Source organism: Anser cygnoides, chromosome Z (genome assembly GCF_040182565.1).
Source record: "Anser cygnoides isolate HZ-2024a breed goose chromosome Z, Taihu_goose_T2T_genome, whole genome shotgun sequence".
Taxonomy (NCBI): Eukaryota; Metazoa; Chordata; class Aves; order Anseriformes; family Anatidae; genus Anser; species Anser cygnoides.
This window is the reverse complement of record NC_089912.1, coordinates 49,143,208-49,156,166: the sequence shown is the minus strand read 5'-3', so window position 1 is coordinate 49,156,166 and position 12,959 is coordinate 49,143,208. Positions and strand designations below refer to the sequence as shown.

At 40.1% G+C, this 12,959-nt stretch overlaps 1 protein-coding gene across 7 annotated transcripts; it reads right to left on the bottom strand.

Moving 5' to 3' along the window:
* Positions 1-612: 612 nt before the first annotated feature.
* Positions 613-12,563, bottom strand: FXN (frataxin). 7 transcript variants are annotated; one of them, XR_010827699.1, is made up of 7 exons: positions 12,322-12,563; positions 11,146-11,228; positions 9,639-9,759; positions 6,106-6,203; positions 5,593-5,701; positions 3,373-3,455; positions 2,761-2,777 (listed from the first exon to the last, which is right to left on the bottom strand). XR_010827699.1 is itself a non-coding variant. In XM_066988268.1 (6 exons), exons 1-5 carry the CDS (start codon positions 12,448-12,450, stop codon positions 5,593-5,595), a joined length of 540 nt encoding a protein of 179 aa, XP_066844369.1. In that variant the 5' UTR covers positions 12,451-12,563; the 3' UTR covers positions 613-3,455. The 7 variants fall into 7 exon arrangements, 5 of the variants coding, with proteins under 5 accessions (XP_066844369.1, XP_066844372.1, XP_066844368.1 ...); XM_066988268.1 differs by having other exon boundaries at positions 613-3,455; XR_010827700.1 differs by lacking the exon at positions 5,593-5,701 and having other exon boundaries at positions 2,631-2,777; positions 3,373-5,547; positions 12,322-12,561.
* Positions 12,564-12,959: the final 396 nt, after the last annotated feature.

Genomic DNA, 12,959 nt, shown 5'->3' with positions numbered 1-12,959 from the left:
CTGTCTTGTGGGGAAAAAGCCACCAGTAATACACCAATTCTTACTGATATTAACCGTTCATAGTGAGTATCAGAGGATTTTCCTTCAGCTATTTCGCGAGGAGTGAAGCAGGAAGCAATTGACATGATGTCTGTCAGGTTTGTAACTGTGGAGCAATCTGCTACTACAAGTAAGTTACAGAAGTAAAAAATAGTACAGAAGCCCTATTTGTCTTGGGGCAATATGAAGTCTGTCACCAGGATCTGAACTCCTCCTGTGCCTCCACTGCACAAGCATGGTGACTGACGGAGTACTCATCCTTACTTAGGATTTCATGCAAGTATTAGAGCACAAATGAATCATGTCTTACGATTCATTTTGTGTATGGGGATAAAAAAACCCTCATTCTAACAAGCTGATGCTATTCATCTTCCCCAGTTGGAATAAATCCAACTGTTACTCAGCTAGCTAAAACCAGGAAATTGTTTGCCTAAATAGCAGTAGCATTGTGGATGAAAGGGAAGGCACTTCAAACATGAAGGTTGGAGTGCTCTTAAAAACCCACCCTGGCTGGCCAAATTCTGAATAGAATCTTTGCCGTAAGTGCTTTAAGAAACACAAATAATCCAGCAGCACAATACGCCCGACCGCGGTCTTTATTGTCATAGTGGGAAATCAAACTTTACACAATGAATTCAGAACTCTACATGCAATTTTATTTTGGTGTGAACAACTGTGCCAGATGAAAAGGCACAGAGAATGAACCCCAAAATATGAATCAGATGCATGTTAATGAATCAATTGCATGCAAATTTCTTGAAATAATTTTTGGAATTGTCAATAGGAAAAAATAATTACACAAGTTATATATGATCATGCAAAGAAAGAAGCAAGAGGAAGTATCCTTGATTCTAGTATCAGATAATTAACATCTATCCAGATGTATCTAAGTAACTTTCTCAGTTACTAGGAGACTGATTGGAATACTATTGTTTTCCATGTGCTGTAAATTATTTTTACTGTTCTAAATTCAAAACAGCAAAAACATGTTCTGTCTTTAGCTTTCATTTGAGGGGAAAAAAAAAAGCCTCTTTTATTCCTACATTACTTCCTAGTCATTTTATTTACTTCATCCAGTAGAGTATATATTTCAGATAATAGTGACCATGTAAAATTTTGATTGAAAAACATGTAACAGTTTGCACAATTAACATGATCACAGTTTGCGCACTTAATCATGATCTGGTTCCAAGGAAATGGTATTCTATAATTAACAGTGGGAAATAGCTAGTAACAACATATATTTTAAATATAAGTACTGGACAATGATGCTATCTAGCTATTGTTCTTCTGTAGCGGAATTAATCGCACCTGTAATAATTCCAGCTAGCCAGAGAATCATGACAAACTAATCAGAAGTGTCAGAGGAACCACTAAGAAAAGTAATTTGCAGTGAACATCTTTTCACCCCATGATAAAAATATGTTTACAATATGGTATAAGTTATCTCAAGAATCAGACAACAACTTTGTGCTCCCATTTCATAGGCAATTCAAGAATAATCAGTGGCAATAATACGGATACTCAATACAGCAGTGCAAGTGTTAGTGTTCTTGTGGTTCAACGTTTTTAAAACTTTTTGGTGTAAGATCTGGAGTATAATAATTTATTTCATTATCTCTTTCTTTTTTTAAAAACCTATCTGAAAACCCAAAGGGAAATGTTTCTGCATGAACATGGTATTAAGGGAAGTCTCATATAATGGTTAAAAAAGATAATCCAAGCCCACTCACCTAAGAAATGCAGTGGTGCAATTTTTGCTATCATGAAAGGATCTCCATTTACCTTAACTAAAAAACAGGCAATAAATTACATCTTTTTACTCTGTGGAGAGTAAAAACAGGAAGAGAAATTCACAGTAAGAGAATAAAGTATTTGCAGAAAGATTGCTGCACAGCTTAAACATTACACACCAGCCTTTTTGAGTTCATATGATGCTTACAACCATACAGACCTGTTGATAGTTTTAAGTTTAGCTCAGAAAAATATCCCAACATAAAAGAAATGAGAATTTGGAGAAAAGAGCAAGTTCTGCAATACTGAGAAAAAAATTACATCCATCACACAAAATGAAAAGTTTCCATCTGTCACAGTCATTTCCTTTATGACACATTCAATTCGACTCCTATGCCTTATTTACCTGCAGTAACATTAAAATCCCATCAATAGCAGCAACTTTTACTTCAACGCATCAAAGTACCACAGCTTACATCATTGTAATTCAGAGGCATTTCTTGGTTTTGGGCTAATGTCTCAACAAAAAAGTTTGACACTTGTACGCTTGTCAGAACTCACCAGGCAGGCCAGTCCATGCAAAACTACAGACAGTAAGAATCCACAGCTTCTGCGGTAAGAAAGTAAGAAATGCAGTGACAGGAAGGGAGACCTCAACCATGTGTTCAACCATGGGCATAGATTCAAGCACTGACACAGAAACCCAAATGCTGAGCACTTGAGAAAAATGTATTATTTTCATATTGCTGCACAACATGGTGATGTCAGGAAAAACAGTAAGCTCAGGTACTCAGAGAACAAGGAAGGGCTTGTGCTTAAAGTCTTTAAAGTTCCATGAGGTAGAATATCATCAAGTATCTTCTTTTCCAGAATATATTAAGCAGGACAAATCCAATTTAGTTTTTAATGCTGTTGAAAACTCTTTTGATAGTAGTTCATGAAGGGATACTCTATCATGAGAATACACCCAATTCCGTCCAGTCCAGTCATAGCGCTTGGGCCCACTAGAAAGCAAAACACATGCTGTAAGTACAGATTATTCATGGGGAGCTGCTGGAAGCACGTATTTACAATGTAACCCAGAGAGTGCCCACGACAAGGAAAGAGAGTGGAGAAGGATTTGTGTGGGGAAGCGGAGCAGCAAAGGCCAGACCTGCCTGAGCCATCTAACAGACGTATCTGAAAGGTGACACGATCTTTCAATATTGACAAGCAGACACATGCTCCTTTCCTTCTTGCTTTTGGCACTCACCTCCCCACTTTCCTGCCTTACCCCCCTTCTTCCCTCGCCCACATAATCTTCTTGCACACAATAATTACAAAGGATATTTGTGTGAGGCTGAATTAATGCTGTTGATTAGCTGATACAGCAGAGTTACATGCAGATATTCTAAACACAGCAGAACACATACCACCAATCTCACTTTCTTTTTGGATGCAATAAAAGAATTTACCATCTGAAAGCACATACATTGCCATGTGGGAGATTTACATGAAAATTCTGTTTTCCTCTATGCTATCATATAGTTTTTGGCTTGGTTCTTCAGCCTTACATTAAACATCAGGAAATAACTTGAACACCTGGGTTGCATTACAGACCTTTGTATCCACCTAATTCTCCACATCTGAAACAGGAGCAATGACTGACAGGTGCTCACTACTGTTAACATCAGCTACAGAAGCTAAGAAAAGAGAAAGGAATGGTATGTTCAGCAGGGATAAACATCACTCTTATCCTTGAACTTAAACTGATAGGACAAAATGCCTTGGAACTCAGATGACTGCATGCAAGGTCTGCTAAGAAGACAGACTACACGTACACGAGGACAATCTGCAGATTCTCTACAAACATAAACACTAACCTGAACCTCAAATACCCTGAGTTATTCACCGTATTTAAATGACGAACTTTCAGACCACTAACCAAACTATGAAGTCACAGATGCAAACAGAAATCAGAATGACTTCCACTGATGTCTCACTTGCTGTACGTGAACTGGGAACTGTTCTGAATTGGGATTACGTGCTCCAGTCACTTTACCACGCATTTCTCACTTGTCTTTGCAGAACAAGTATATGTTTATACTGCCCTACAGCCAGAGAGCAACGGAATGGGATGCAGCCATTCACGAAAACCAGGCTAAGACAAACCGTTGAATCAACGAAGGCAAAGAAAAAAAATCGGTCATTTGAACTATTTTTAAATGTTACTTAGTAACTATTAGTGATAAGGTCGACATATGAAACACCTCCACAGTTCTCTGACTCTTCAAAATTCTGTAGAAATGCGATTTTTTCATTTACATTTATCATTTAATGATCTTGTGAGCACTAATAAATGCCTTCAAAGGCTAAGTATTAATTTCTCTCTCAGGGAAAGTCTGCATACATTTAAAAAAAATAAGACAGAAGAACCAAAATATCACCTTAAGGCATTATTAAGGTTCAAAATTCATTGCAGTCAAGGGAGCTAAAAGAAATTACTGCAGTTGCACTGCTGGCAAGTTACAGAGGCATCTTTTTTTTTTTTAATTTGTCAACTAAATTAAGCTATGGAAACTCAAGTTCATCTGCATGTATGATACATGATAGCAAACAGAAGGTCAAAAGGATACAAAAAAAATATTTCTCATATCTTCAGAATTTGTCTCCCTTGGGATACATTCTCAAAGACTCAAAATTCTCCATTCACTGTACAAATTTCACAATTATAATATCAACTGCAAGTGATCACTAAGAGTAACGTTTGCTTCTTCCCCCTCCTAGTATATTGCATTTTAGCAGTACGTCACTCCAGATCGTACAGTATTTGCTGGAGTTGCAACATGTATTTTCAGAGGTTAGGAAATAAGTGAACGTGTGATCGTATTTCAAGAAACACTACTGTTTACTGTATTACCAGTTAAGCAAGCACAAAATGGAATGCTCGTTGGTGAATCATTTTTCACAACAGATGCTGAAAAACACCATCAGAAAATTTTCAAGTTTCTTGCATGTATTTTTATTCACCAGTGGAACAACCAAAGATACTAGCACTTTAACACATATTCATTCACAAATACTCTATTCTGGTGCTTGTACATCTTTGCTCACAGAACTCTCTGAATTTTGGTTTCCATAAATGGTTGAAAACTTTGTGTCAGGGACCCGAAAGTCCTCTTAAGCAGAATCCAGATTCAGGAATTGTTTATTGCAAAATATATGAAATGAATGAGTGACACACAGCCCGCATTTGTCTGAATGATACGCTTGCTAGGCCAGTGCCTTAAAAAGTAACATGCCTGTTAAATACATTATTTTTAACAAAAATGGATTCTGGGACTGGAGAGGAGGTTAACAGTAGAGAAAAATGACTAATAAAACGTGCACCAATCAGTACTTAATTACCCTAAAGTGAAATTAAAATTTTATTTAGGTAAATTTTTTATCTATTAAAATAGATTCTCTTGAAATCTTAAATTCCCTTGAGCTTCTCTCTTTTTTTTTTTTTTCCCCCATGCAAACCCTACTACGACATTTTACTACTGCAAAACCATTCCCGGTTTTGCAATTACTACATTCTTTATGAACAGCCTTCAAGAAGTATGCCTACGTAGTTACTGGGTGTGCTCATATTTTCCAGCTAGCTGGTTCCTTCACCAGTAACGGTGACTGACTCCCTCAGTTCTCTCCCTGGGACAGTGGCAGAGGACACATTAGTTTTTGAAGGGGGAATCAGCTTCAATATTTTCCCACATATCTGGCTGCCCCGGCAGGTGAAACCAACCAGAAAACCTACAATGGATCAAAACATAGCATTAGAGAAGGCAGAGGGCACACCTAGCCAAGGCTTCCATGAAGTGCAGGAGCTTGACAAAAACAACTAGTGGGTGAGCACATAAACATATAAAGCAGGAAATCCCACAAGCTTGAAGCGGAAGGAGCCACCCTGTTTAAATACAAAGAGTAGTTTAGATTATAACATCATCATTTCTTTTTCCAACAGAAGTTTTTGTTTTCCTTTTTAATCATGGCTGTGTTATTTTTTATTTTTTATTATTATTATTATTTTTTTCCTGAGTAGCCTATATTCCTGTAGATAATGGCTTTGGACTGGAACAGAGTATGAAAATTCTGTTAAGCATTTCCTGGATTTGGGCATATCAGTATACTACACCATACCCCACACCTCAGTAACAAAATCTTAGTGAACATTTAGATTAAATCATGTTTTGAGTATATACTGGAGAAAAGAGCTATTTATGGCATTACATAATCCATGCAAAGCTAAGAAAAAAGGGAAGAACATTTCTACTCAGTCTTCAGATGTTACATACCTTACACATAACTTACCTAGTGGGTGAGGACAGCCAAATCTGCCGGTTTGGTGTTTGTTTATTGATTACATATGTTCCCATGTCTCCACCTAATTTAACTGTTAAAACTCCACTCTTAAATCACAAAGAAAATAGTGAAAAATTTAAGTTTGTATCCTGTTACTTGACAAGAGTTACATGATCTGCAGTTTGTAAACAGAAACTTACACATCTGTATCACATTCCCAACTATTTTCCAAACAGTAACAGCTTGGAAGAATGATTGTTATGAATCAACAACGTGTGACAATACCTCAGACAACCTGCATATCTTCGAGCCTGACCTAGACTTTAAAACTTCTGGTTAGTTTGATTTAGTGTGTTTGCACCATTCACAATAGCACTACTTAAATAATACTCTTGAGCTTTGACCTGTCATCTTGAAACTGGTAGTTTATTTTGCAGTGACTAAAACATCACTCAAACCCAACTTTTTCTACCCATGAACTGGTGTGGTTCCAAATCAAGAAGATTTATCTGTCGAGACTAAATTCCTGATCCATCCGCTTTTACCTAACTTTTCTTTAAGTAACTGTAACAGTTTCCAAGTGAATAAACACAACTCTTTCTCCAGTAATTCTGATGAAGTGCCTAGATCCTGAATCATACCTAAAAAATGTTCCACTTCTAAACTCCAGGTCTGTTTTGTTTTAGTTATGCCAGCTTCAGACCATTATCCTAGTAAGCATTTCTGTTCTCTATCTTACTCACATTTCTTAGTGACAACATGATTCGTATTTCTCTGACATTTTCACAAGTGTGTTCTGAAAAGCAGCTGACAAAAATGTTTCTGTCTGAAGGAGCATAAAAGAGTAACAACATTTGGACCCGAGTTAACCTACAGATGATTTGAATTTATGCTGGTTAAAAATGGCATCCCTGCAGAACATAATTTTATGATTCAGTTAATACAGCTCCTCAAACACATCACGCGCTATAGCACAAAAAAGCTTCTTCGGTGCATCCATATTTTTCACACCTTAGAATATATTACTAGAGCTACTGTCGCTACTAAGGCTATTACCTATGTAAAAACACTTAATTGTGGGCAAAAACATTTTCATTTGTGACTGCCTACAATCTTACTTTGTAGCCGGTGCAGCAGCTTAGAGCCCCCTTCTCTTACAAAGTAATTCAATGTTACTGATTTCTGACATATCTTGAGGTTTACCAGCAATGAAATAATATTCTCAAGGTCTGACTTTTCTTTACTCCAGTCTCCACGCTCTTACTTGTACTGCTAGATTACAGATTTACAGCTGTGAGCAATAAAATATAAATAAAGACATCCCTGATTAATACTGCCATCAGGTTGCCTTGCTGGTTATGTTAATTCGGAATTGGTTTAGAAGGGCAAGAAGAGCCTACTTCTCTGGTTGTCATCAGTTCAATCTCTTCTATATATCATCAGTCTTAGATCTGTAGATAGACAGCAGAGTAAGAGCACGTTGTGCCCTGAATACAGATATAAAGGTGTCAGTATTCTTCTGTGCGTTCCTTAGTGCCATATATAAGTATTCAGCATGATGTTACGCTGTATGCTACAAAAGCACTGAAAATAAATTGGTTTCCAAAGAGTTAACAAAATTTTATATCATCGCTTACATTACGTGTCAGCTGTGGCAGAATACTGTTGCTCTGTCATTGCAAATTAAGTAAAGGTTAACTTCTAGTGCTGGGTTTTTAAAACTTTTAACCATACATGTGGCAGTACTTTTGAAATACTAGAAAAGACAACTTGAGCTGTCAGGAACTTTAAATGCAAGATACTTTGATCATATTTTAAGAAATTCTACCGCATGTGTTTTTTACTATCATATGAAAGTTTTGGGGCTGCTGGTAAAATGTATATATTCCTTAAAAGAGACTTTTTATTTTTTTTCTCCTCCTGGACACGAATATATAACTTGTGAAGAAATGATAGGTATAGGAAGACCTTCACCGCGTTCGCCACCTTGTGGCTTGCTGCAGCACTAGCCCTGTTTGTCTGGAATTATCCTCGGTAAACCTGGCACTATTTAACCCTTAGCTCTGAACAGAAACTTTCAAGGCAGTATGTCATCGTACAGTCTGTGCAACAAAGGGGTACACGTAAAAGTTAGGATGGATGTACAAACAACTCTTTAGAGCCCCAGACGGAGTCAATGTCAAGCACAAAACACTCTGCAGTGCCTGGAGATAAAATTATGGCAGAAAAGAATTCATAACCTTCAGATAACAAACTGTTTAAAAATACTAAAGAGGTTAATGATAATCTTTTTGCTAATGTTTGTCTTAAGCTCTTTAAATCAGTCTAATAGATGATAATATGCTGAAATATACTGAATAGTAATGGTTAAACAATTCATTGCTATTCACCAGAAAAGTAATTAGACATAACGTTACTACACATTCGATTAAAGCAAGGAATAATATTTGCTAAGTGCAAGAACAGAATCTAACAACACGTTACTGTTTATCTTAGCTATGAAAAATAAATAATAAACATTATGATGACACAAAGTTACACAGGAGAAGGTCTAAAAACTACAGTTGTGGGTTTTTTTTTGTTTGTTTGTTTTCCCCCAACCCCTGTACAACCCAAACCATCTGGTTCAATGTCCTGAGCATAAAACCTTAACTGACAGAGCTGGAAGAAAGCAATCTCCAAATGGTAAGATATGAACAGGGCGCAGCAGTTATGCAAAATAATAATTAAAAAAAGCTTTATGGAAAGACCTATGCTGCAGACAGTGGTGTAGGGAGAAATGCAGTTTCCTCCAAGTCATGTGTAAGACTGCACGATACAACCCATTTCAGGAATTTTATATAAAACTAATAAACTCCTTAAAGAAATACAATGGCCATTTCTGATCTGTCACTTTGTAAAGCAATTTGAGTGGGTGACCTATTAAAGGCTCCAACTATCAGGCTATCAGATACCCAGCGTCTCATGTGACCGGAGCCTATTCCCTGTGCACGCTCACTTCTCAGTTTTGCAACAACCTGTTGAGACATCCTCTGTTGCTCCTCTCCACCACAGGCTCAATCTTCATCAGCGCCAGATAAAACATAATCTGTCATGGCTGTTGAAGGCACATGCTCCCTCTCAGTACTCATGGCCATCAATGAAACTGCTCTACCAGTAACATGATTTACACATACTACACCACATAGGCCTGCCCTAGCATCTACCTTGAGGGAACAGGTTGCTGATTCCAGAAGTCAATGTAAGGTTAGAAAAATGTAGAGGACACTGTCGAATCAGAAATCAGTTTCTATCTCCTCTTGGGCTCAGTCATTATTCTATACTATGCCTTTCCCTACAGACTAAACATTTTAAATCGTCAAATCAGATAACTGCATGTCACTTCTTACCAAAATAGTCAGTAAAAGAGGCGTATTTTTAGCAGTAAAGCTGTAAAAGAAATACTTTTTAAGTTCTGTCCCTAAGGTGACTAGTTTAAAATTCTCTTTCAAAGAAAAAAATCTACAGTAATTAAAAGTATTAACAGAATCTTTAGAACATACCCCTAAAGAGACATCGTAATCTTCTGGGGTAAAAGGCTTATCTGTTAGGTCCTCAAAGAAATCTGCTAAGGAGTCCAGTGTTTCTTCAGCCAGTTTTTCGTAAGTGGTCTCATCTAAAGAGCTATAAACAACATACAATCATATAATTAGGAGGAAAACATGGACTTTTTCATATAATTTTGCATTTTCAGAATTTTCATATAATAAAAAATACCAAGACTGTGTCCCTGGAGGACACGGAAACCACGAAACAATCACATTAAACAAGTAGTTATTTTTCTTAAGGTGATGTAGGTAGGTAACAACACACCTTATAAATGGAGGTGGAATTTTAATATTTGGGTAGTAGAGAACTCCAATTAAAGACCGTGTACTTCTTTTTTTAGTGACCTCAATATTAGGAAGATAGAGTTAGGTGTCAAAATAAGGCATCTTCATAAAAGGACTTTCTGTAAGAACTAAGCCATAGTTACTGTTTGAAACTCTATGGATAGACACAAGACCCTCCTGTTTAGAAGCACAAGTAATTTGACTATAAAGAACCAAATGTAGCTACAAGCAGAGATTTAGGAACATCAATGTCAAATGTCACATCTACATGCAGCATTTGATTTCTCCCCTGGAGTTACCAATGCAGCCCAGTAACTGGATATCATTTAAAATGTACACAGGAACTAATGCTTTTACAATTAACTTCTTCTTCAGCGTCTCAAAACACCCTTGTAGCCATTACATAAGGCTTACAACACTTATGAAACCGCTTCTGTTATCCTCTTTAAGTCAGTAAAAAAAAGTTAGTGGGAGCAGTCTAGAAATGCAATCAAATCACCTAAGTTTTTCTATCTGTGGCAGTGTCAACTTTTAACTGAGTGTGTAGTTGGTATCTCTGTTAACAGACAATTTGGTGAAATCATTTGTTTTGCTAAGAGATACGGCAAAACAGCAGTTACTGTGATCTATGGGGACTCGGTATCTTTCACCTGATGTAGAATGTACTCTTTAAAAACGTTTCTTATTAGTCAATTACCAAAACACACTCCACACCACTTATGTCAGGGATACCACAGAAATACCTAAAGTTCTGGAGAACAGAAGGCCTTAGGATTAGGCAGGACTCATGTACTGAGTCAGGATGCAATTCAGGTACTTAATGGTAAGCGCCACTCTAGACATCTTCACAATAGTTCACTGGGCCTCCAGCTGCAGCACTGTACAGGGAGAAGTCTCTCATGGGTACCGTGTCACGTCCTGCCTGTGAAAGGCACAAATTTCATGTTCCCTGACATACACGAAATGGTGCTAGACACCCACCTTCAGGTACAGGAGTTGTTTCCTTCCCAAACTCACACAAAATGATCTTCCCTAGAACTATACTTTTCCCGTGAATCACCATATCAACATTATATTAATTTGATAGCCGCACCATGTCTACAATTGTTTTAAAATGCAAAGGCAGTATTTTCATATGAATAATATTATCTCAGAATATTCTCGGAATAAAATTTACCTTCTGTCATTCAGAGTTCCTGCATTTCTTATATTCATAAACTGAACAGTCCTGCTCTTCAGCTCTGAAGCACATTGTAACTGCTGTTGAAAATATGTGTAAGTAAAAGGGAATTAAAAGTTAAAATATGAAGATTATGAGTTACATACTGGTCACACAAATTAAATAGGTTGGAAGACCTTGCCATCCTCAAGTAAAATATTTACATTCTGTATTACAGAGCTAATACAGAAAGAATTATGCAGCTTTAGTCCCTGGATGACTGAGCCAATCTATAATATCCTTGTTTTCTGTTACAAGCTAGTGAGAAAAAAATTAATTTTAAAATAGCTATTTTCTATCGCTATAACACAGAATTACAGAGGAGGCTCAGACAACTGGTTTAGGCCAGGATTTCTACACGCATCAACTACTCGGACGCTTCACTGTCAGCACCCTGTGTCCCCCTGCCAGCAGCCACCAGCACATCCAAATGAAATGCACAGGAGCCCCGAGCGCTCCTCGCTTACGGACGTTAAGAGCTGACTTTCACCACTTGCCATATTCCAGATCTCTTCTCTGCAACAAGCTGATTCATTTATAATTTCTCTCGCGTTTAAAGGAGATTAATACAGATCAAAATGACAGAAAAGCTGGGTCAACGTGTGGGCATCCTGAGACAAAAGGAGAGCGACGGGCAGCCGCCCTGCGGCTGAGGAAGGCACACATCAACGCGGGTGTGAGTAACGCTGATCCCCAAGTGCAACACGCTCGCGGGAGCACCCGTGCTACCTGCCAAGAAATGCAGGCGGCATGCCTGCCCCTTGCTTCCCCGCCCACGCCACGACGGTGCGTGTTTTCGGCTGAACGGTTAGGACAGCACTCCTGCTGCCTTTCCACGTGCACGCGCAGGGCTTTGCCGACCACCACAACGCCCTGAGCGGCTGATGATGAAGCTCTTCCTGCACCCGGAGGCACAGCACCCCGGCACCCCTCCGTACGAGGACACCCACCTCGGCCGCCGCGGCCGAGCCGAGCCGAGCCGAGCCGCGCCGCCGCTCCCCGCGCCCGCCCATGAGCCGCACTCGGGCACCTCGGGCTCCAAACCCGCCGGGCCGGAGGAGCCCCCCCCGGGTGCGCGGCAGGCCCGAGGCCGCCCCGCTCCGTCCCCTGGCTCCCTGCCGGCCTCGCACTCACCGCCCGGCCCCGGACGGCGGCGGCGGCGGCGGCCCCCTCCAGCGGGGCGCCCCCGGGGCCTGCGCTCCGCCGCCGCGCCGCCGCCCGCCGAGCCGCCCGCACGGCGCCGGCCGCCCCCGGCCTCCACATGCCGCCGCCGTTCGCTGAGGAAGCGGCCGGGGAGGAGCCAGCACGGCCCGGCCCGGCTCGGCTCGGCCCGGCTCGGCCCGGCGCCGGCGAACGGGAGGCCGCGAGGCCGCTACCGCCCTCCGCCGGCGCCGCGGGGAGCAGCGCGGCTGGGCCCGGCCGCCCCGAGGGGCTGCCCCGGCTCGGGCCGCAGGCCCGGCAGAACAGTCTGAAATGAGAGATACGTGCGAAAAAAACGTTACCCGTTGTCCCGTGAAGGGGAAATGAAGCACGCTGTGTGCCACAGCCGGCGTGTGTTTGGCGGCACGTCTGAGGAGAGCTGTCGGTCTGCTTCAGAAAGGAGCAGAAGGGCTGGTCAATTTCCTGTTTAGTTATTTTGTTGCCGATTATATTGCGTTGTTAACGATGTGCGAGGCTGCCAGGAGTCGCAGCTAGGCGTCTTTTATTGTTACTTGCATTAAAAAAAAAAAAAAAAAAGACTCACCAGGGAGATGAGGGATAAAAATTAACTC